General features: G+C 38.5%; 1 protein-coding gene across 14 annotated transcripts in view; it reads left to right on the top strand.

Annotated features, from left to right (window-relative positions):
- SCEL (sciellin) overlaps nucleotides 1-25618 on the top strand; it is a 103979-nt gene that overhangs the window by 36923 nt on the left and 41438 nt on the right. For 6 of the 14 annotated variants that reach the window (XM_046664211.1, XM_046664213.1, XM_046664208.1 and 3 more), the window contains 10 exons: nucleotides 12575-12655; nucleotides 15115-15180; nucleotides 16899-16958; nucleotides 20715-20759; nucleotides 21950-22009; nucleotides 22309-22368; nucleotides 23016-23075; nucleotides 24395-24454; nucleotides 24976-25035; nucleotides 25411-25467. In XM_046664211.1, the coding sequence (XP_046520167.1) occupies nucleotides 12575-12655; nucleotides 15115-15180; nucleotides 16899-16958; nucleotides 20715-20759; nucleotides 21950-22009; nucleotides 22309-22368; nucleotides 23016-23075; nucleotides 24395-24454; nucleotides 24976-25035; nucleotides 25411-25467 (609 nt within the window). The remainder of the gene's footprint in view (nucleotides 1-12574; nucleotides 12656-15114; nucleotides 15181-16898; nucleotides 16959-20714; nucleotides 20760-21949; nucleotides 22010-22308; nucleotides 22369-23015; nucleotides 23076-24394; nucleotides 24455-24975; nucleotides 25036-25410; nucleotides 25468-25618) is intronic. The other 8 variants (XM_046664219.1, XM_046664214.1, XM_046664220.1 and 5 more) reach the window with 6 other exon arrangements.

The following is a 25618-nucleotide window of genomic DNA, read 5'->3' as shown; positions in this document are numbered from 1 at the left end:
CATCAACACACTCTCCTGGATTTTCTTTTGTTTCTTCAGCCGTTCTTTCTCAGTCTCTTTTGCTACCTTATCGACTTCTACCAATCCGTTAAATGTGGCTGTGCCTAAAAACTCAAAGTCCCTCTTCTCTTCTTATTTTGTTCTCTGTCCTTTGACAGCATTATCCATGTGTAGGGCTTCAGTGGCCATTTGCATACTCGCGACTCCTTCATTTTTTGTCTACTCTAGACTCTTCTCTGAATTACCTTTGGAGAGCCAACTGCCTATTTGATACCTCCACTTAAATGTCTCAAAAACACTGCAAACTCAGCATGTTCAAAATGAGATTCATAGTTCTCCACGCTAACCTGGGCTTCTATCTCAGTTAATAATACTATTCTCTAGCCAGTCAACACCCCCAAAAACTTGAAGTTATATTTTACACCTTTTTCTCCGTAACCACTATTATCCAATCCATTTGTCAATGCTGTCAATTTACTTCCTAAATAACTCTTGATCCATAAACCTCTCTCTATTTCTGTCATCATAAATCCCCTGGGCTACCATGGTAGCTGCCTAAGTATTCTCTCTTCATTCACCCTGATTACCTCCCCCATCTCATTTCTTTACAGTTGCCAGAGTGATATTTATAAAAGGATGATTGGAACTTATTGCCCTCCTGAATAAAGATTACCACTTTTAGTTGTTCTTAAAGACCCAAATCCTTAGCGTTGACTGCCTGTCCTTACCTTCTTTCCATCCCTCATAACTCTGCTTTGCACTCTGTTCCAGTCACTTAATTTGTTTTAAATGCACTATACTCCCACCTTCCCCAGACCCTCGTATAAGCTTCCCTCTGCCTGCAATGCTGTCTTCTTCCCCACCTAAGACACTTATGTTCTTGTGGTCATGTTTTGACCTGATTTCTTTTCAAAATATCACTTCTGACTTATCTCTGTCTGTTTTCTTTGCTCTACACTAAGCCAGGCATAGAAGAGGACAGCTTCTTTTCCTTGACTTGTCCAAATGGCATTTGCATAAAGTTTTAATAAAGAGGTGGGATGGTCAAGTGGTAGCAATGCATCACAGAAGCCCAGACCAAACTACGTAAGCTGTAATACTAGCAATTTCTGTTTGTGAATTCTTTGGCCACCCCTGTTATTGGTCCTTTCTCGTTGGCTGACATTTCTCTACAGGCCTGACCCTGTTGCTATTTTGCTCAGCAGCCCCTCACTCCTTCTTTCTTCCATCTCTATTTTTCTCTTTTCCCTCTCTCTCTCTGTCCTTCCTCCCCCTCCACACACAATTCCTATTAATTACTTATGTTGGGTAGTTAAGTTCTCTCCTTGCTGTGCCAAGATATCCTCAGAGAATCTCATCCTTACAACCAAACCTGATGATATATTCACTCTTTGGGAGGCACTCTATGCTACCTTTTAAAATAGAATTATTTTCTGATGTCACAATAATATAAACATCTAGTAATCCACGCTTGAAAAACCAAAACTGTCATCAACCTCTCTGCCTACCTTATCCTCTTATTCAATCGGTCCTTGTAGCAAGTTTGAGGGATTGGGTGCTGATCAAGGAAAGAGGTCTGACCATGGAGTGCCAGTAGCACACTACAAGCTTTATGTGGATGGTGCCTTGATAGGTTTGCCCAGAGAGGGGGTCACTCACAGCATGAGACCTTCCAAAGGCAACCATACAGGGGCTACCCCCCAGAAGGAGCGGAGGGCAAGGGAACTCCTGAGGGAGGGAGGGAATAGAGAGGGGGCTTACATGTCTAGGTGAGGCCCCTCAGCAGCATGGTGGGCAATTCCTGGGTCAGAGAACTCCAAAGAGCAGCAGCAGCTTCAGGTCTTTCATAGCTCCAAAAGTTGGATAACATGGATGCACAAGTAACCAGAACACAAGATCTACTGTGGGATCATGAGATAAGCATCAGAATTTTGGGGGATCTCTGATGCAGTAGGGAGAACACCTAATGGGAGATTCAGGGAAAAGGTCCTGAAAGACATGTTGGGGGTGTAGAGTAGAGGAATTACACAATGCTAGGTTTTCAAGCCCAGGGTGATTTGAAGCATAGTGATGTCACCAATCAAAGTAGGAAGAAATAGGCGCAGAATGGGGAGTATACAGTTGAGCTTATGAACCTGAGTATGCATTGATTTGAGCAGGTAGAGTCTGGGATACTGAAAGGATATATTTGTGGAGGTAATTGCCAAGCAATGAGAAATGGGGAAGGTGCTCGGATAAGAGAACCAGATTTGAGAATAAGCCCAGAGATTTTAAATGTGGTATCTTCAGAGTGAAGTTACCTATGGAGAAAATATTAAACGAGAAGAGAATCAAAGTTGAACATCAGGGGATGTGTGTCTACACATCAGGTGGTAAAAGAGGAACTAGAAAATGAGACCCTAATTAGTGTAATTACATGATAAAGATGAGGTGTAATGGGAGGTAGGTGGGGTGGAGACAGAGAGGGTAGATGCATCCTACCATCCCAAACCAACCCATCCTTCAGTCTTATATGTATTTTACTTCCTCCAAACAGCTTTCTCAGCCCAAGGGATTGTTTTTGTCACCTGAACTCAGAAAGCTTATTGTCTGCAATCCTCACTTGACAATTAATTCTGCATTATCTTGAAACATTCTTACTTTTGGGGTATACTCATCAACTAGATGGCATCATTTCACAATGAATCTTTGAATCATCAATAAATTTATCCATACTAATTTGTCAATAAGTACATATTGATTGATTAATTTTAATATTTCTTAGTATCTACAAGATACGGAATTTTCCTCAATCCATTATTGTATTTGTCACTTGTAGTTAGGCATTATTCTATGTGCTTATGTTTTGATGACTGTTTAAACATCTCCTGCTCTGTTTTCTTCCCCTCTGTCTGTCTCTGTCTTTCTCTCTTTCCAAAGCAATTGTTGAGCTCAGACTGTGTGCTAGGAAAGCACTTTGCTGGAAGCCAGGAATACAGACATGTGTTAGACTCAGCCCCTATTCCAAGAAATGCAAAGTCTGTCAAGGAGTCAGTTTGAGCCAGGAATGCTAAACGTGAAGGCTGGCCCCAACTGGGAGCAGGTCTTTGGGGATATGATAAACACAAAGGTGGAGATGGCCACAAAATGAATGGAAGCATGGAGAGGGAAGCAATAGTAGTACAGAAGTACTGAGAAGTACAGTAGGGTCAAAAGATGCTTGAGGTGAACTTTAAAGAATGAGCACGAGTAAGCCAGGTGCAGAGGTGAGGTGGGGATGGAGCCATTCCAAGTAGAAAGGAGAAGAGGAGTAAAGGTTTTAATGCCAGAGAGCATGCTGTATGGATGTGTGTGTTTGCACACAAACATGTGCATGCATGTGTCTGTATGTGTACAGCTATGGGGTTTCTATCCAAGAGGCACTCTCTGCATTCATCCTTTATTACTTATGTTCAGTGGTAGCAGAAAATCCAGTAATTACAAATTAGATGTCATATGGAAAAAATGTCTTTCAGTGTAAGACATTATGGGTATATATCCATTCACAATTTATGATAAGCTTAGATAATTTTTCAGAATATGATGTTTCTGTTTTAAGAGTAAATACTTTGCTGTTATGTAATTTGAGCTCTGACTATGTGCTAGAGATTATAAAATATTTTTTAAAAATACAAGTGTCATCAATATAGAAAATTTTAGGTCAGAGCCAGTGAGAGTTTTTCCTTTCCTACTTCTTTCATTTTAAGATTTATCAGAAAGCATGACGCAAAGCAATCTGTCAGCAATCACTGGTGTATGTCTTCATTCGTCAAGTTATTAAACTTTTTCTCATCTTTGAGTCCTTCAAAAGAGTAATAACACTTACTAGTCTTGGGCCAATGGAATGGATGTTAGGTGCCATTCATGAGAAATGTTCAGTTGCATCATAGTGAAGTTTGAACAGCATTTCTAGGAAGTTGATAATGAAATTGCTTCTGATTTCAGAACCCACCATTAAACCTTGGTCTTCTGTTTATGGTAAATTCAAGTGCTTCTGACTATGTATTTAGGTGACTTAGAGATTCAGTAGTCCAGTGGCATGTAAAGCTCATTTAAGAAACCCACTGAAGCTGAATTAAGGTGGCTGCTTAACAGGCAATATTATGTTACCCATTATAGTGATTCAGGATCAACAATGAAGACACCACCAGTACCACAAACAACAAAGAAACAATGTCTTTTTTTCTGGAGTCGTTTCCAAAGACAGAGAAGAAAATAATGTCTGATAAAATTAAAATAATGGGAACACACCTGGGGAATTACCATATACTTAAATGCTTGCTACGTACTTTCATAATTTCTCATCCATATTTGTTTCAACCTCTTCTCCTTCAGTGGTTTCCACTTCCAGTTAGCTGATTGGTAGAGTTGAAGGAGGAAAAAGAAATCCTGATTGAGAAGTCAGTTGCCATGGCAACCGTGCACTACTGTTATATTTTTCTTTCTGTGACTATAAATGGTAAAATGTAACCTTTCTAATTATGCTGCAACATTTTTAACTCTATTTGTACCAAACCTTCTAGAAAGTTTGCTGTCATGCTAAATTAAATCAATGTGTTTCATTTTTATCTCAACAAAAATCTTCTTTATATTAACTAGAATCTGTTTTGTAAAAATTAAAATTCTAAGACTCTCAGTAAAATGTCAAAGTACAATGATTTTCAAATCTTATCTGAATGCTTAGAATATCCATTCTAAACATTTAAAATAATTAAAATATTAACCTGAGTTAAGCTTTATTATTTTGAAACAGTCTTGTTTGAATAGATTGAGGAGAAAGCTATCTCAGCATATGGAAATGAAGCGCTTAACGTTTAGCAATGAGTTGCTTTTCCTCAGTCCTGTGAGGACGAACATAGACAGTCTCTGATCTCCCAACACTAGTTTTAAGTAACTCATACATTCAAACAACAACCCCCCCCCAAAAAAAGTCCATGCTTCCCCCAATCCAGATTCCACGCCCCTCCCTCCTTTGAGCCCCTGTTGCTTCTGCCCCTGCCAGGGGAGCCCCTTGAGCAAGTACGACAATGCAGCAGAGCATCTCCAGGTCCAGAAGCAGGGGCGAGGAAGAAGCTGTGAGAATCAGGATGCCTGGGGGCAGGGGCTCTGCCAAAACATCACCCTCCAAGCTACAGCTCCCTGTGCCCCAACCATAAAGAGCAAACAATTTGATTTTTAAAAACATTTATTACACCCTTTAGTAGCATTGCCTAAAGGTCTATCAACTAGAGATTGTAAATCTCACCTCAATTAAAAGCATGAAAACTCCGAGAGATTAAAGGGGCTGTCTCTGGCTACTCAAATCATAGTGTCAATTATGTAAATCAGGTTTCTTTCCTGCTAAAACTAGGTAGAATTGGAGCACACTCAGGGAATGGTGGTTTGGATTTTGTAGAGAAGAGATGGCTTTATAGCAAGAAGACTCTGGCAGGCAGGGAGGCCTGAGTGTGGTGTAGTGTGAGTGACAGGAGCATACTCTGACATAGGGACTGTGCTTGTAAGAGTCTGGGGGAAGGCAGTGAAAAACAGGAGGTGGGGGGTGCACAGACCACCATTTTACTTAGGACTGTTTTCATACTTGGGGACACTTCTTTGTCCTCTGATCTCCCTCTCTTAGATGTATACAGCATGTTATATAAGTGGAATCACAAAGTATATATAGCCTTTTGAATCTGGCTTCTTCCACTCAGCATAATGCATGTGAGATTCATCCACCGTGTTACAAGTATCAGTGGTTCATCCCTTTTCATTGCTGAGTACTATTCCATTGCATGGAGGTACACCCTTCATTTATCCATTCACCAGTTGAAGGGCATTTGGCTTGCTTCCAAAGGTGCTTTAAATGGTCACACACAAGTTTTTGTGTGAACATTTCATGTGAACATTTTTCTTCATGTTATCCTTTCTTTGAATAAATGCCTACAAGTGGGATTGCTAAGACATATGATAAGCAGATGTTTAACTTTATAAGAAACTGCCAAACAGTTTTTAAAGTGGCTGTACCATTTTGCATTCCCACCAGCAATGTGTGAGAAGTAAAAAAGTTGCTTTGTTTCCTTAACATCAGTTAGTGTTGTCAGTTTTTTAAAAAAGCATTTTAGACATTCTAATAAGTATGTAGTGTGTCTCATAGTGGTTTTAATTTGCATTTCCCCAAAGACTGATGATGTTGAGCATTTTTTCATATGCTTATTTGTTATCTGTACATCTTCTTTGGTAAAATATCTGTTCAAATCATTTGCCTACTTTTTCAATTGGCGGTTTACTTATTGTTCAGTTTTGAGAGTGTTAAAAAGTACATTCTGCTTACAAGTCCTTTGTCAGGTATGTAATTTGCAAATACTTTTTTCTTAGTGTGTGACTTGTATTTTCATTTTCTTAACAATGTAGTTTTCAGAGCAAAAGTTTTTTTAATTTAATGAAGTCCAATTTATCAAGTTTTTAAAAAATGAATTGTGCTCCACGTGTGATATCTAAGAACTCTTTGCCTAACCTATGGTCACAAAGATTTTTCTTCTATGTGTTCTTCTAAAAGTTTTATAGCTGTATCTTTTACATATAGGTCTATGATCCATCTTGAGTGGACTCCTTTTTAATGCTGAAAATTTCCAGTTTCACTTGATAATAATTGGACTATTCTTACTACATCTTTGTAAAAACATCTGAAAACCAAAAACTGCCACGAATTCAGCAATACTTAAAAATTTGCGTCTATTTGTGGCTATCGACCAGCTAAAGTTTATATATGTTCGCGTGACCCAGGGCAAATTGCTCAACTTTTTTGAAACACAGTGAAAAAAATAATATACTTCCACAGGATAGATATATGGGGGAATAAAATAACGTATGTGAGAACTTGGCAAAGTTGGCATGTTACTGGAACTCAAAAATATAAGTTGCATCTCCTTTGCCATTGTTAGAATGAAAGTTCTATTTGTGGGATACAAAAGCTAGGCACAAGGGAAAGGAAAAACAAAACTCACAAATGTTAAGAGTCAATATTCTTGTTTCAACCTAGACCTGTGCTGCAGTAATAGAATGTTCTTCACAAAGTCAGTCTTGAGCAGAAGTCACAGAGCCAAGCATGTTACCCAAAAGAGTCATAATGGAAAGAAGTGATCTTTGCAGCAGCACATGAAAATGAAGTAATATATATAGCTTTACAGTGCCATTTCTGTTAGCTCTGGCCTTTGGGCTACTATCTACAAGTTTTCACATATTTCTTGTGAAAGCTGCCTTTTTATCTTGCAAGTTATTCTTTTCAATTATAGCCATTAATGTGGTGGCATCAATCTTGCAGAGGTCTTACGGGTTTGAAGGAAAGACAGGGTAGAGCCAGGGTCAACTTGTCCAAGCTTAAACATTACATCTTATCATAGTATTCAAACAGGTTCATTGCACATGAATGTCTCTTGTTCCCTTCTCTTCAAAACATTCCAGACCACAGCTTCCTGCTTTGCTCTTGCATTTTAATCCCCCCGCTTGGCATCATATCAAGCTCCTGGCATGGCATGAATGACTTCTCTCATTGCCCTTGAGGGCTCGGATTCTGTCATCTGTGGCTGTCATTGCAGAGATGCAAATGAAAGCTCCTTTGAGGTGAATTGAAGTCAGTGTGGCCTCTCCTGGCCCCACCCAGCAGGGAGATAAATGCATCACCCTCAGAAAGAACTGTGCTCCTCTGCTTTTCTTGACCTTCACAACTGCACACCCACTTTCCTTTCCTGGCTGCTCCCCCCAAACTGTCTCCCCATTGTGTACCCAGATCTACCTCTCTACCTGGCTCTGCCTCCCAGACACACCCAATCAATATCTACCCGCCTCTTTGAGGCCTTAGCCATTCTAAACTGGAAGAAATTTAGCTTTTCATCACGGTGATTCTGGCATAAGCAGAGTTGGGTACCATCTTATTTCTTCTTTTTGTAATCCTCCTTTCCATCTTGTTACATCTCTCCCGCCTGTTCTCAGATATCCAGTACCCTGTGCAGACTCATTATTACCTAGGACCAACTACCTTCTTACCCTTTTCCTCTACCCCTGAAAAAAAAGCATATCATCAGCTAATCCACACAGACATGCTCGAGATACATTATCACTTGAGTGTTATCACATTATCCTCCACACAGGGATATTTTTTGAAAAGAGAAGATGACGGTAATACAAATAAAATAACATCTAATTGTAAAACCTAACACTGAGCCAGAAGAAGGAGACTTTTTTCATGTAAATTGTTTTTTTCAGGCATATCATGTAACACAATAATTCATCTGTGCACCCGGTACTTATTAGGTGTTTAGTAGTGGAATCAACAATGGACTTCTCCTATGGGACAGCTGAAGTTGAACAAATGTTAAAAGTTTCAGGCCCCTCTTCAGTATCCATTTCCCTCCTCACCAAATAGAAATTCAGTCAATCACTCCCTCTTTCAACACTTCCTTATTGGGCACCAACATCATACACAATCCTAGCACTTAGGGTATAACTATCCTTTTATGAGCTTTCAGTCCAGTGTGGAGACAGAAAATTATGGGTAATCTAAAACAATGTGATACTTGCTGTATAGATGGTTTCCTACAGGGAGATATAGGGATGTATCCAGCATAGCTTTGGATACCACTAGAGACAGTAATGCCTAATCCAAAGTCTAAAGGGTGAAGAGGAGGTATCCAGGTGTAAGGGAGTAAGAGGCATGCCAGAGAGGGCAGAGAATATGGTGGTGGGGGCCGGTTAGGAAGTGTAACTTTGTTAGCTTCAGTACAGCTGCGGTATTGTGTTCGTGTCGGGTAAAAACAACAACAACCACAGCACTAGATATTTATTGAGCACTTACAAGGAGCCAGTCAGGGCTCTAATGCTTTGCATGCCCTTCTGCTGGCTGCACTGCCACCATCAACACAAGACCCAGGAGACCCACCATGCTCTGTGCTCTACTGCTCTACTGCCCATCATGCGGAGATTTCCTACTGCACTCTGCCGAGAAAGCTTCAGGACTAATTCCATCATGTCCTCCATCCCTGTTGCCATGGATCCCCAATGGAACCCCAGTCAGGTCATTTCCTATTACCTGGAGCATCTCCGTAGAGTTCTGTGCATCACTGAACCTGACCCAACCTGATGGCATCCTAACCTCTCAAACCCTTGCACAGTGCCTCCCTGGATGTGTCATCCATTACCATCAAAACTTGCTACCCTTCAGCCTTGCCTCTACATGATCTCTCACTTCTTTGTTGAGTTCTCCCAGAGGACACTGCTGCCACAGACTCCCTCTCAGTGAGGGCTGTTTTTCTCCTAACTCCACATATCACGGGGTCTGGAGGAAGTGGGGGAGGGCCCTGTTTGTTCTTCCTTGCCACTTCCTCTCAATTTTAATTCCTTCCCCCATTAAACTCCCCATCTTCTCTGAACCCATCCCATCATGAACATCTCTTCCTCACTGGAGTCATCTGAAGGTCTCTGAGTCACTCACTCTCACTCTTTGAAGACTGGCACCGGGCGCATTGTCTCTCACAAAGCCTCCTCCTGTCATAGAGCTTGGTGATTTCCAAATCTGTGTAGAGCATCCTTCCCTGCACTGGCCTCTCACTTCCTTGACATCCTCTCCAATGATCTTGTCCTTCACCCAACCTCAGCCATCCATAGATCTTGCCGTTGTAAGTAACCACGCATGCTACAAAGTTTCAGTTGTGAAGCTTTCTTTCCCTGGCTTCCACTTTCAATCTGTCCAGCTCACTCCCTCCAGTCATCTGATTCCAGAAATTCTTCAGTCCAACACAACTACCAATACATTGATTCTACCACAGTCCCTCTCCCCTCGTATCTCACTTCCCTCCAAGTCCATCTCAGATTCCACAGTCCCTCATTGTAATCACTACCTTGCGTACCTCTTCCCCTCCCTTGCCATCTTTCTTTTTGTTGCACTCACTTGGCAGAATTATAAACTTAGTTAAATCCAACTCTGTCTATTCTGTTCCTGCCCATGAAGGAGCTGAATATGGTAAGAGAAAACAGTGCCAACTAGCCTGATTTTGATTCCGTGACCACTAACCTTAACTAGTCATTGGTGTTGCCCAAGAATCCCTTGAAAGGCATCATAGCATGAGGAGGACTTATGGAAACAGATTTCGTAGTTCCGATTCCTCACTCTGCTCTTATCAGCTGTATCATCATGGCATATTTATTTTTACTTGCTGTGCCTCGGTCTTTTCATCTGTAAAAAAAATAAGAAGCATAATACTTATTTCTGGGATTGCAATGAAGATTAAATGACTTAATATATGTAAAGTGCTTAGAGAAGTTTCTGGCACATAATAATTCCATATAACGGTGTGTTATTTTTATTAGCATCATATTATATTTCCTGAATCCATTTACTCCTCTCCTAGAAACCATTTCACACATTCTCTCTCTCGCTTCTCTTCTCCTTCAACTCCTGTTCCCCGTCCTCACTTTGAATTAGTGATCTTGATTCCTATTTTACTGAGAAAATAGAAACAAACAAAAGAGAACTTTTTCCATTCCAAATCAACTAACGTACCTCAGCTGTACCCATTTAGTCTCCTTCTCTCCTGCTACTATGGATGCGCTGTTTGTGTCTCCATCTAGGACCAACCACCCCACATGTGCCCTAGTTCCCATCAGTTCTCAAGGACATCTGTCTAACAATTTTCTACTCACTCTCCTGCACCATCAAATTTTGCCTCTTCACTGGATCATTCCTGTCATAATAACTATATTGTGTAGTAACCTTTCTTGACCCACCAGCCTTCAGATGGCTACTCATTTCTCTCCTCCCTCTTCACTGCAAAATTCTTCAAAAGAAGTATCGACATGAATGCCTCTACTTCCTGTTTTCTCTTGAATCTCCTCCTACAATGTTTTTCACCACTGCTCCATCAAAGCTGCTCTTACCAGGGTTACCAATGACCACTATATTGCCCAAATCATGCTAACTTCCCAATCCTTGTTTTATTGATCTGTCAGTAGCATTTGGCATGGCCAATTACTCCTTTCTTGAAAGACTTTCCTCATTTGGCTTCCAGGATACCACACCCTCATATTTCTCTTCTTTTCTCTTTGGCCACTTCTCCTCAGACTCTTCTGCTGTTTTCTAATCCTATTCTTAACATCAAAATATCTCAGGACCCAGGGTTCAACCACTGGCCCTCTTTTCATCTTTACTTACACTTACTCCCTTGGTGATCTCGTCCAGTTTCAGCTATTAAACACCATGTCTAAGTTGACAATATTTATGTTTGTATGCTCTTCCTCCAGTATCCTCACGGCTCATTTTATCACTTCCTTCAGGTCTTGGCTCAAATTTCACCTCACAGAGAGGCCTTCCCAGGCCATTTTATATAAAATAGTGTCCTTACCCTCATCACTCTATATCCTTTTACTCTGTTTTCTTAGCACTTTTCTCCATTTGTCATATGTTAATTTGTGTACTGAAAGCCTTTTGAGAACAGGGAAATTATCCACATTGTAAAATGCCTTGTACATAGAAAGCTACCCAAAAACATTTGCTAAATAAAAGCATGACCTATTCAATTATACACCAATAAAAACAAATAAAAAAATAAAAATAAAGTACACAACGCTGGTCAAAGTAAATAAATAAATAAAAGCATGATCTCATTTAGTCCTGACAACACCCTGACAATCTTATTAGAAGGGTTATTACAGATGACAAAATGGAATCAGGTTAACCCAGTGCCACACAGCTGGCAATTCAGGCAGCCTGACTCCAGAGCCCATGTGCTCACCTTCCATGCTGCAGAAGCCACAGGGGTACACAGAGTCTAGGTCACATGGGTACTTTTACTAGGTATGGAATTTATCTTGAGGATAAAAGGGAGCACCTGGGGTGGTAATGGTGGTGGTGGGGGGGGGGGGTGGGCGGGCAGTGACATGCCCTGGGTGACTCCATCCAAAATATGCACATAATTGTCTGTCTTCAGTTCCTTGGTCATCCAGTCATGCCAGCTCAGAGGCTACCTTGGCGCTTCATTGGAAAGTTTAGGCTGGCAGTATATATATGCTTTGCTAGCCTCAAACTGGCCTGTGCTGACAATATTGAAGTCAGATTTAGTTAAGAACTTCAAATCAACTTTACCTGGAGGTCTGTGGAATTGAAACTCTTTCTTGCTGTTTCCGTAGCAGCCTGATAGTTGACATAATTCCTAAAGAAGCTTATATGTTAATGCCCAAGAACCACTTACTGTGTGCATGTGCTGCTGACCCAAAATGCCACTACTGGAGTGAGATAGTCTAGCAAAATATTAAGCTGTTTAAAGAACACGTTATGTTTCAAACTACAGTTAAAGGGAATAGGGTTTACGAAAATCTGATTAAATGAACTTTTAAAATATCTGCAAACTAAATATTTGACTTATTAAAGTTCAGTGCTCCATAGATTCTGACCTTTCATGTACTCCATGCATGGAGATTGTAAGATGGAGGAGATATTTCCACGTAGGCAATAAATGCATCAGGTTAATAGTTGCTAAAATTTACCATGCTCCCATGGTGAAATGAACTTCTGTTTTCTGCTTTAAAGGGAATCAGCTATTCACCCTCCAATACCTCCAAAGCCCAGTTCTCCAGTTTCATCTCCTAACCAGCTGAAAGGAGGTAATAGGTAAGACCTAGCACTCCAGAACTTTGTGTCAAAATGAAGAAGTTCAAGGGAAATGAAAGCAAATGATTTGTGAGCTGTTTTGTGCAAAGAATGGTATGTTTTGTGTGCACATTCACTGAAGAGGCACTTGTAAACCTTTTCTAACTCTATTTGCCAATGCAAACGCGTATTTATGTTTGCCTTTGAACACTTATGGCCATTACACCTTCAAGATAGAAACTGAGCAACATTCATGTCCAGGAAGTGTTCATACTCGGGTTCCTCTAATTTATGTATTAGGAACCAATACGTAAGGAAACTCCCTCTCTGTATGTAAATATGCCAATATATATGTATATATGTATTCGACATATATTGTATATAATATAAACCCTGTGTGTGTGTGTATAGTTTGCCATTAAGAGATACATTTTCTGATAAAATATGTTCTTGAAACTTTAGGTTACTGCTTGAACCGTCCCTCATGTTAGAAATACCTTTGGGTAGTTCTTGAGTCTTGTTTTAGCTAAGGAGTTTGTAATTTATTTCAAAACTACCACAAATTTTGAAAAATGTTCTAATTAACTTGTATCTGGATCAAGAAAAAATGACAGACTTGCTTTTCCACTTTGAATCTCTGACACTCCATAATTAATCCTCAGAAACAAACTCAGAGACGTGAAAATCTTCCCATGCATTCCTGTTAAACTGTTTAATAATCTTGAACCATTTTTCAAGACATGCATTGTACATTTCCATTATGATTGCGAGATTTAAAAAATGGTATCTCAATGAAGACTGAATACATTAGATCCACTTTATGGCCTAGCTTTGATTCTTTTGTATTTTCGTTTTTCATGTTGATTTTTTGACAAAATGTGAGGCAATTCTAGAATTATTCTTCAGTAAGAGGATAACTTCAGCTAGAATATGCCAGTTGGGTGGCAAGCCCGTGTAGCATTAGGTGTTCAGCCCATTGAGTTAAAAACTCAGGTCTGAATTCCTATTCAGTGAAACTTCACAGGATCTTGGAAATTTTGTCCTTAGGATGAGAGGTTAAATTTTTCTTAATGAGTCAAGAAAATACTTTTTCATTGAATTAATAAAAAATATGGACCAGATTTATAACTTTTTATTTGTACGATGGTTATAATTATAGTCTTAAGAATAACTTCTCAAGCTTTGTATTTTATTTTGCCTTTTACTCTTGTTGCATTACACAATTAAATCTTAATTTGAATAGGATTTTTTTTTTAGGGAGCTAAGATAAATTGGCTTTAGTACCACCTGAATTCTAACCTAAAATCAGCAGCTCTAAAGCAATGAGCTTGTGCAGTTTCGAAAGAGGCTAAATTTCATGGGAAATGGTCTAATCCATCTTTACTACTCTGATTTCTTTCTTCCACCAATGATCTTAAAAATAAAATTAGGACAACTTGCATGTTTTAAACCCTGATTACTTTAATCACAGCAAGATGATTTTAATGAAAGAATATGAAAGGGAAGTGTTTCCTATGTAATTAACACATGTCCTCAGGAGTACAAAAAAATAGTTGAATACAGCTTCTTGAGAAAAAGCAAGAATGTATAAAGTAGGTCAATAAGATACTTAGAAAAAGAGAAGAGAAAAGCCTTATATCATAAATTGTGACAGAAGCTAACATTGTAAAATTTAATACTGTCAACTCAATGTTTTCCTTCTCAAAGTGATGGGTGTACTAGAAATATGAAAATATTTCCCATCTTATCTGAGCAAATATACTTCTTGATAGTATTCAAATGGAATGGTTTTAAGAAAAAAATCATTCCCCTGACATCTAATAATAAAAAATGATTCTTAGTATTTTAAAATACTATATCATGATCTAATAGAGATAAGTATGAATATGCTTTATTGATGATTGGAAACTAAAATAGAATAAACACGAACATATTTGGAATAGATATATCTAGATATATCCAGCACTTAAAAATATATTAAAATATGGGCCAGCCCAGTGGAATAGTGTTTAAGTTTACGTGCTCCTCTTTGGTGGCCCGGGGTTCACAGGTTCGGATCCCGAGCATGGACCTCGCACTGCTCATCAGCCATGCTGTGGTGGCATCCCATATAAAGCAGAGGACGATGGGCACAGATGTTAGTTCAGTAACCATCTTCCTCAAGCAAAAAGAGGAGGATTGGCGGCAGATGTTAGCTCAGGACCAATCTTCCTTACTCACATACTATATGTATATAATATACATAAAATATATGTATATATATAAAAAGAGGCTAAATTGCAAAGTTGGTATATTGAACTCTAGAATTTCAAATAGAAGATAGTTGAGTTCTAGTGAGCCGAAAGACCTAAGGTAAGTTTATCTCAAGTAGTGCTTATGAACTGATCTTTTTTGAACATGAATGTTTTCCTATAAATTTAAATTTAACAGAGAAGTGTTTTCTTTCCTAACAGATGTTATCTTTAACTTTAAAAATATAGGCAGATATGTCCACCTAAACCAGGTGTTTATATGGAAACCAACAGATCTGCTGAAAGCAATATAAGGTACAATGATCCATATCTATATAACTGTAGAAATGATAAAGCATCCTTTATTAGAACACTTAAAAATACCAAACAATAAGAAAATAGAAAAAATCAGTTTTCCAACTGACTTAAATATAGTGAATAATGAATATTTTTATATGTAGCTAAGAATTTTATTCCTTTTATTTCTGTTCTAAGCTTTACATTAAGAAGACTACCAAAATTGTCTGAACACGACAGCAGAATAAGATCAAACTCCTTAAGACAGGAAAATACCTCTTTATCCCCAGCACTTGTCCCAAGGTCTATGATCTAGTTGGTGTTGATGTATGCATAAATGAATAGGTGGAAATATAGTCATTTGATTGAACTTGTTCGAGAAAAGCTTTGCCTGGAATCGGCTATATGATAAGGTCACATCCAGCCCCAACAGCATTATCAGGAAGAGGCTTATAAGTTGTACTGATGCCTCTGGGTAAGGTTTCCCCATGACAGTCCTGATTTATGCCTGTTGTCTTGCACATCCCATCTAGTTTAGTATTTGCTTTAGATATATCTTGTTTTTATTTTGGGGGGAAAACGCTATTTTTGAAATTAGTTTTTGAACAATGATATTTTATAGGTGTACCAATATGATAAACCAATTTTTTATTATGATAAAAAACACGTAACATTAAATTTACCATCTTAACCATTATTATAAGCCAATTTTTCAGTCAAAACCATTTTTGACTGAAAACGTTTTTCAAAATTCAAAACTTACGTATTTTTCATTCTTTTCTTCTCTCGTTTCCCTTGACTCTCTGAAGAGTCCCAGTTTGAAACAGATGTCACATGGATACCTTACCTTTGGGGAGAATCATGGTTCTCTTGTACCTGGTAACTTAAAGTGTGGCTCTATGTCAGCTTTCCCAAACTGTGTCCCATGTGGCACAAGATGTCAATGCATGTTCTGTGAAAGAAGGGCTAATGGCTCAACACATTAGGAAACACAATTAATGGAGTCCTCTGCCACAGAACTTCTCAGAACTTTCAGTGTGCTCATATATATTCTGAATCTCCAAAAGTCAGTTACATTTTCTAAATTTTCTTGACTACAAAATTCTTCATGGAACCCTATTAACCTTCTATGAGACATTGTTTGTGAAACATAGGTCTTCATTACAGGGGCACCTATAAGGATTTTCACAATTACTCCTTTTCATGATCTAGGGAGACCAGGATGGAGTCAAGCCCTCTATGTGTCAGATGTTTCCACCTTTCCTATAGTTTAAAACTTACTGTCTTTCCCTTTGGAAGCCTAAGACAACAGATATTTTCACTTCAGGCGAGGGACTAATTAATCGTCTGGATATGTTGCTTAGTGCTCCTTGGCTCTGGTAGAAAAACTTCTGAACATACTTCCATGTGTACTTGTGCAGTTAACTATTTTCTTTTCTGTATCCTATTTTAAGTACAGAACCTGGGAGCAGCCAACACAAATCTTTAGAAGAAACTGTAGTTATTTCAGTGAACACTAGATGGCAGAGCCAACGTCCAGGTGGAATAACTGTGTGTGTGTGTGTGTGTGTCTGTGCGTGTTCTGGTATGATAGAACTATTTTGTTATTCAGTTAAACTTAGTAATTCCTGAACAACACATGGACTTTCACTTTCTTCACTGAAGACAGATGAGAAGTTTTAGCTACTTCAAAGATAGCTCTACTGTCACTGACTTGGATTTATTTTTCATTGAAGGAGTCAGGATCTTGAGAACACTGTCAAAGTGGCCACTTCACTTCAGAAAACTGACAAGGGGTAAGATCCAAAGCTTTTGAGCTTGTTTTTTTCTTCTCTGTATATTTCAAAAATGCTTACCTAGTACTTTTGAAAGTTCCAGGTATGAGCTGTATATTATACATAATTTAAGAGAAGAAAGAATCGGTGTCTCTAGATATGTGTCCCTGAAACTTGAGTGATCCTGACATTTATGGATACTCTGTTTCCTCTGCTTCCCCTTCTGGTGATTGTACTCATCCCAGTTGCCTCAGCTCTCTGTGGTTTTGATCTTGTTCCAAATCCCCAGTCCTGTATTTATGTTGCTGGCTCAGATCTGTACCTCTCAGTCTCCCCAGCACCTCAATTTAGAATGTCCTAAGCCATATTCAACTTCATTCTCAAATATGCTGTTTCTTGACTTCTCTTTGTTCTTTCATTCAGGTAAGCTCATCTTTCTAGACTCAGTCTTGATTCTTCCATGTCTTATCTCCTCTATGTAGATCAGGAATGTATAGATTAAATGTCTAAAATACCCCTTATGCCCACATGGCCTCACCCTGGTTCAAAGTCTCGTTGACTCCACCATCAGTTATTAGAGTAGCCGTGGCTGTCCACATCTACTTACAGTTCTTCAGTCTCTCCTCCCACTAAACCCATCACTGCCAGAGTTTTCTTCCTAAGACTCTGCTTGAGCAATCACTCCACTGGCTCCCCTTTGCCCATTCAATTACTTATAACTTCATTCAAGGCTACCTGGCTCCAAATTAACCTTCCAGAGTTATCTCTGACTTCACCCTTACATTTACCCTACATGCAATACCAAATTAAACCACTTCCTTTCTACAGTTTCCAGATACTCTGCCTTTGTTTATGCCACTGAACGCACATGGCAGACTTTTCCATCCTCAAAGCTACCATATCAATCCATCCAAGTCTGACCCACTTTTCAAGATCCAGATCAAATACCACCTCCTCTGTGAAGTCTTCCCTGAATGATCCAGTGAGATGTGACTTCTGCTTCTCTTAGTTATTAGAGTCCCACTATTCATGTTTTATAACAACTGATTATATTTGGTGTTTTTTCATGGTTTTTATGTAAATGTCTCATCTTCTCTATCATCTGTTTAATCTCTTAGAGTAGATATTTTGTCTTATTCACTGTATATCATTTGCAGAATCTGACATGATGCTTTGTGCAAAGTAGATGTTTATATAATGGCTAATGGTAAAATAGTGATGAGCAGTGAGAAACCATTGAGTAGAAAAATTCCATAGTTTAAATCGCATACCTACAAAAATGTCCTTGCCTAATGAAATTTAGCAATGCTAACAGTGTTGTTAGGGGTCGTGGTCTCAGTCAAAAGAACTGAAGAGAAGAAACAGAAATAACACTTAGCTTTTCTGTGCAAATTCATAAACAAAATAGGAGCTCTGAATCTAGACAAGGACTCTAGAAAGTATCCTGAGTGTGTCTTTTCCATTTCTCCTCTTGCCTAAGTGCCTAGATCTCTAATTTTATTTCTTTATTTTCGTCTCAGGTGATAGTTTGTTTTTAATAGAGATTGGATAGTTTTTTGGTGAGTGATCAGCGTGTTTGAGGGAGAGATAGCTGAGTGATGCTGAAGGGAAATTACGGTTTGGCATTAATCGAACAAAAACATTGAGAACCGTAGTTAGTTTAACTGTCCTGTCCTCTCTCCCTAGTCACATGCACGAATTCCACAGCCAGATACTTTCTTCACAGGGAGAAGTTGCCGCTTTGACAGGGGCCAGGGGGAAAGTCTGTTACATCAACGCAGCCAAGTATTGTTACTGTGGGCCGTCCGTAGGGACTAGAAATAGCTTTATTTATCTGAGCTGCTTTTTGTGATATTCCTTTGTGCGATAGACTTATTCCTATCTGATTAACAGCATTTAATTTATTGCAAGTGCAGTGGTGAAACTTAATATCCAAAGCTTTCATCAGTGTAAGGTCATTTTAAAAGCTCAGCTGCTTGGTTCAGAATGCAATCTCCATTTTATTTAATTTACTGCAGAGTGTCTTCCCATGATTTGGGCTAATTTTCTTGTGATAAACATGAGCAACCCCAACTCCTGATAATTTCATCATTGTGACTCACACCAGTCAGGAAGATCCGGGGCTAAAATTTACAGGAGTCTTAGGTTTGCTTTTTCCCCTGGGGACAGGGACAAATTGGAAGCCTCAGTGTTGGAAGGTAGAGTTTCAAGCAAGAAACAACAGTGGGACATTGTGTCAGGGGACCAGGCCGCATTTGTCCCATACAAGGATAGAATGTTGATCATTTTCTTTCTCAGGGTCAACAGCTTGTGTATTTCAGAATTTATTCTCAACCTTCAATCCTACCATTGAATGTGTAATATCACTTGAAAGAGTTCATCTGTGTGATGGCTGTTAATTTAAGGTGTCTTTAGGATCTGTAAGAAGACTGCCCCAGCAGCTATTCTGGCAATATTTTGTGCCAGGCATCTTCAAAGCACATAAGTAACTCAGCAACTATACATCTTTAAAGCTGAGCCAAAGTCTCAGTCTCTCTAAGTGCAGTTTAACAAATTAGATATTGCAAGCATTTATTAAATGAAAAATTTTGTATTGACTGAAAACTGTTTATGATAATGGGCAAAACTAATTGAGAGCTTATGAATTGCCAAGCATTATGCTAAGTGCTTTATATTCATTAGATTATTGATTCTTTTCCTAGGAGGGTACAATTAGTATTCTTATTTTACGGATGAAAATATTGAGGCAGCAAGAGGTTAGGTAACTCACCTAGAGTCACCAACTAATAAGTGGTGAATCTGGATTGGAATCCAGGTATCCCTCACTTGGGGTCCTGAATGTGTAGCTACTGAGTTTAACACCAGCGATGAATCAAGAAGAAAGAGAAACACTGAGAAAGTGTGGGAAACGTGATTCTAGAGCAAGAAGGGAGAACCAAGATTTGTGAACTGAAAAACTGGATGAGGGAGGCTAGAGAAATGGGAGACAAATGGGTGGACAGAAGAGGAGAGGACGTGCTATGAGGAGTGAACAGGAACAAGAAACCCACAGAGGCTGCCTTCATAGGGCAGGGAGCAGAGCTCATTGGTTCTAAGGGATATTCTGGAACGAGGGGTTTAGCTTAAACAGGTTGCTCCTGAAGAAGCAGCCAGAAAGTTGCGGTTCTCAAATATGGAAACAAGATAGCAAATTTAGCTGATTTGGAATGAGGTAGGAGGAAAATTCAAGAAAGAAGCCAGACTTCCTGATGAACAAGTGTTTTCCAATAGCTACTTTATGCAAGTACATTATGCAAAGATAGAATCTATAATTAGTCAATGTACCCATATTTGTTGATTCCATTAAAAACGTGTATTAAGCATCTACTGTGTGAAAGACACTGTACTGAAGACTGAAGAGGATACAATGTAAAATACGGCTCTAAATTTTAAGTGGTGGGGGGACGGCGGGCAAGGGCATTGACATGAGACAATTGTACAATTGTTGGATTGCAGAGTATAGTAATGTAAGTGCCATAAAGGAGAGGAAAAAACCCCCAAAATGCTGCAAGGGTTCCAAAAATATAAGGGACTCTATTCAGTCTGAGGACTGGGAAAGATTTCTTGGACAGGGAGGTGTGTGAGGAGAACCTTGAGAGAGAGACAGGGTTATTGAAATGAAAAGGTGGGACACGGGTTGTATTTCACAGAACATGGAAATAGTTGTTTTAAGGTGAATCTTTCCTTTGAGCCTGAGCAGATTTTTACTGATGTAGGATTTTTTTTCTCTTCCCAAAGTGAAGAACTGGATAATCTCATCCAAATGAGCAAAAGTTTGAATAGGTAAGATTTTAAAACATCTGTTTTTGCTTCAGTACTCACTTGCGTATTGTGTCTTCTTATGTCTCTTCAGCATTATGTGAAGACCCACATACTGGGCTCGTTAAAGGTAGCCTACAAATCTTGAATAAAAAGCTTGTAGAAATCATCATCATTTCATCGTGATTATGAATGGTTATTACAATCTAAAGATACTAATATTAAAATGTTTTTAATTTTCATACTCCATTTGTTTAGTAAGGCGGTTATATAAGTAAACACATTTCTCTTCCTGAAATATTAATATATTAGTATGTAAATAGAGTTTGGTTTGGTCACTGAATGCTTTTAGTTTTAACATTACAAAAACCACTTTTTATCTTAGTTAACATTCTCTGCTAATTTTGAATCGTTTATAATTACATATTTTAAAAGTTATGATAATTGAGGTTTGTGTTAGAGGTGTGTGCAATTTTCATCATCTCTCTGTCAGCTTGCACACTAACATACTCAATGGGCAGGGAACAAAGAGGAGAAACAAAGCAAATGCCAAACTAGTTAATTAGTTTGAGGGTGAAAAGTTGTGGTTTTCCTACCTCATTCTGACAATAATGATCTGTATGACTGACTATCAACGATTCGCGTAAATGGGCTGCTTTTTAGTTTCCTCATTTATAAACAGAGGAGGCATTACATCAGGAACCAGAGACTTCATGGCCTCTTGTGGCTAGGCAGGTGTAAATGAGCAAATGGGGCTGACTGTGTGAAGCACAGGGCGAATCCCCTGTCCACAGTGCCCAGCTGTTTCTCAGCTCCCACTGATGGTTGACGTGTGAGAATTTGAACCCAACGTTGCGGGACATTTTCAGCAGATCCTAAAAATTCCAGTTTCTATGTGTCGTGGCCAGCTTTGTAAATATTGGCTCACAATAAAAACAAAAACACTCCATGAACCCAAACAACACATCTGTGGACCTCTTACAGATTATGGATCCCCAGTTTGTATCTTTCCTTTATTTTCTCTAAGGTCCACTGCAATTTAAATTTTGAGTCTATGAAAATACCTGTTTAGAATAAAGCAATTTCAAGAATTGTGGCTCATCTTTCCCAACCAGCTTCTATTTCGTGTCTTAGATGTAAACTGCTCTATGCTTCCATAGAGTTAAGTATCTGTTGTTACCGCTGACAAGGCTTTTTGTTCAATATATTTAAAGAAACCAAGGTCTTGATGGTCTCTTCAGAACAAATCTTAAGGCAGAGCAAACAGAGAAAAGGTAAGTGCATCTGTCTCTAACCTGAAAATATTAGCTCCCAGATTGCTTGTTTGATTCTTTCAGACATTAGCTGGAACGGAGTTGTATCCTCTGGCATGAGAATGTACTGGCAGATGGGGTAGCACTCTCAGTATTGTACCTTTAGTTCAGATATAATTGCCCAGAAAGATTTCTGCTCTTCTATTCGATAAGTAAATGAGCAATTCATGAGGAATGTTTACTGTATCTGACCTTTTAAGATACCACACAATTTAATTTCAACATTCAGTCTTTTATTTGAATTTCCTTGTGTTTTACAGGGCCAAAAGCCTTGAAAATCTCATCTTTGTGAATACCCGGACAGACGAAAATGGCAAAGGGTAAGATTTGATTAAAACTCTTACAGGCCTCTTTTGAGTCCTACACTGTATACCATTTCCTGTGGGAGACCTCCTGCTCAGGACAAAGGTCAGATAGACTGGTGGAAAGGGCCCCCCCGTCAAGGACTGGAGATGAGTCGCTGTCTTGGTGCTGGCTCTGCCACCAACATCAATCTGGGTGACCCTGGACAAGTTGCTTAACCTCTGGAGACCTTTGTTTCCTCATTTCATAAAATGGAGGCCATGAACTAGATGATCTCCAAGTTCCCTTTTATATCTAAAAATGAAAGAAATCAAACTTGGTATTATGAGTAGTGGACAACAGGCTGCTTTATGAACTAAATATATTTACTATAAGACATTTTGATGCTGGGAGCATAGCCCCTCACCACTGAAGTCTTTATAATGTACTAAGATACTTTGCCGTTGGAATCTTGATTGAATCACTTCATATGTGTATTTCAGATATATCTGTAAATATCTCAAGGTCAAGAGCCATGCTTTTATTTATTTTGTATCACAAAAAGAGTTAATGAGTGATCAGTAACTAAATTGAAAGCATCTAAGAGTTTAACTTATAGTTCTGGACTGATACTGATATACTAGAAAATGAGTTGCATTACTCATATTATTTTTTGTCTTGAAAGAAACCAAAGCCTTGACAGTTTCATTAAAGAAAATCCCAGAACAGTCGAGAATGACAAAGGGTAAGCATTTATAAGATCTCTATTGTGTTTTCTCTAGATTCACTGTCTACCTTGTATTTCTTAGTCATTAAATTTGCTTTCCTAATGCAATAATTATTTCTATAGTCTTGGTTATCTTTAAAAACCATTTTTCTGTGCTGGTCTGTGCACAGAATGGTATTCTGGTTTTTCAAGTCTGTCTTGGCAGATACATTCTCAACCCTCTCTGAGGTAGAACATTTAACAAAGTCTATATAATGAAAAGTGTTGGCAATAACAATCCCACAGACGTTGAATGCTTATTAACAACACATTACTATAATGAAAATGTGCAAGCATTATTATGGGTGAATTTTTTTCAAATGGAGAACAGATGAAGTGGGAAAGCAGTCAATTCTCTGTAAGTGGTTATATGAGTTTTACAGGAAAAGATGAGATTTCAGATATTTAGGAAATGAAGTTTGGAAAGTTCCACAAAAGTGGTGGAAAATAGGAAAAGTAGGACGAGCATCACAAGTAAATCGAGAAGTGATTTGTGACCTGGGATAACTTGATAGCTACCAGGCTTTGATGCAGGAATGACTGATCTCATTGGTGTAGTAGGGAGAGTCCATAGTTCCTTTTCCTTCTTTCCTCCCTTCCTCCCTTCCTTCTTTCTTATACTGAAAGAAACTAAAATATCAATAGTCTTATCACAGTGAAATTGGAGACAGATAAAAACGGCAAAGGGGAACCCTTGGACAGTGGGGAATTTAGAGGAATTAGCTTCCATGTTCCCTAAAACTTTTAAGCTATTCCTGTGTGAAAGTTTTATTGGTTGTGGCCAATTTATATAAAGTCCTGGAGCCATCAGAGTTATTTCCACTTTTCCAAGGTTACTTCAGAACCTTGAACCTTTTGTTAAAAATGACTTGTCTAAATCTTCAAAGTGTTTAGAAAATGTTGATCATCTGATTTTTACCCCTGATGTGAATGATTTTCATGTTTAAAGAAGACAATATCTCAACAAATGGATTAAAGTTAATTTCCTACCCACCCACCCTCAAAGGACAAAGAAAGCAAAAGCTGAGACTAGGAGGAACTTTTACTTTTAAATTGATTGCATCATTACTGAGTAATAGTTGGTAGCTTACTGTTAGGATAGTTAGCATTTCTCTTCAGCATTTTGCGCAAGAAGAGCCACTTGACTTAAATATTTCTAAGGACTTCTGATGTTTTAGATACTGACAACATCTTACTCCTGTTGTGAGAAATCTGCTGTTGTCATAGAAATTGAATCGTTCTCTCTCTTTTTCTCTCTGTTGCTCTGCCCTCCCTCACTTTCCCCCAACGTTATAAAGAAATCAAGGCCTTGGAAGTCTTATTAAAGTTAATCAAAGGACTGACAAAAGTGAGAAAGGGTAAGTAAAGCTCCTACCTTGATGGGGCTCTTTTTTTCAGGTTAGCTTTTTACATCTCATTAGAAATAGGAGTGTTGTGCTTTCCTCTGTCACAGATGAACTGTTGCACTTTTGGCCTATCAGAGATAATAGGCAAAGGGACACAATGAATCCTGGTCCCATAGGACCACATGTCTGAGTTGCATTGAAGTAAGTGCAGGAAAACCTGCTAGATAATCTCTTATTCTATGTTTTCTTAAGTAATTTTAAAAATGAGCCAAATCTTATATTTAAGTTCAGAAATAAAAAGGACAAAATTGCAAAGTGAGAGATACATTGGGAAGATTTCCTAAACTGATTTAAAATAAGTACTACTGTAGAAATTAATAAAGATAAGCTAAGGATAATTACATCAAAGGTTTTTCTGGTCATTTGGGCTTGGGAACATCTGACACCCTTTCAAGGACATTCTTGTTTATACAGATGTCAGAGAAAATTGAAAGTAACCTAACTGACATAAGGTTCTCATGTTTTTTCCAAAGAACCCAAGGTCTCAAAACGATTATCAAAGCAAACGCCAGGACAGATAAAACTAGCAGAGGGTGAGAACTGCTTTGATGTTTCTGAAACTCGGTTATTTTCTCCCAGATTAATTGTGTGAGCTTCTCAGTGATATTGAGGGGGTTACATCTTTGAGTTTGCCTTCTCTCTTCTGTGTCTGATCCCTATTGCCCTGATTTTCACTTTGCAGAGTCTACAGTACATTCTATCTAAATTTACATTTATTTATTAGCCCAATAAAATCCTAGAGATTAAACTATGTTATTAATAGGCAATTTTTATAACAAAATGAATTTAATATAAGCATAGTAATTTTCTTCAAAAGCTTGAATTAATCATCAATAATATGGAATGTGTATATATGTATAATATGATGGGAATACTTTGAAACTGATCTAAACTTTTTTTTAAACCAGTGAAGACCTTGATAATATTATCAAAGTGAATCCCAAAGGAAATGAAAATATGCCTGGGTAAGACTCAGTGTCTTTAAATCTGATTTCTGTACGTGACAAATAAGAAGATAAAATGATTTGGCATTTTAACTTCATAACCATATTTTATTAGCATGGAATTGGACAATAATGATGGGCCACATGACCTTCCCTTCTTGCTTCCAGTAAA

The sequence above is a fragment of the Equus quagga genome, chromosome 6, assembly GCF_021613505.1.
Source record: "Equus quagga isolate Etosha38 chromosome 6, UCLA_HA_Equagga_1.0, whole genome shotgun sequence".
NCBI classification, from domain to species: domain Eukaryota; kingdom Metazoa; phylum Chordata; class Mammalia; order Perissodactyla; family Equidae; genus Equus; species Equus quagga.
The sequence above is the reverse complement of the archived record's forward strand: the minus strand, read 5'-3'. Positions and strand labels throughout refer to the sequence as shown.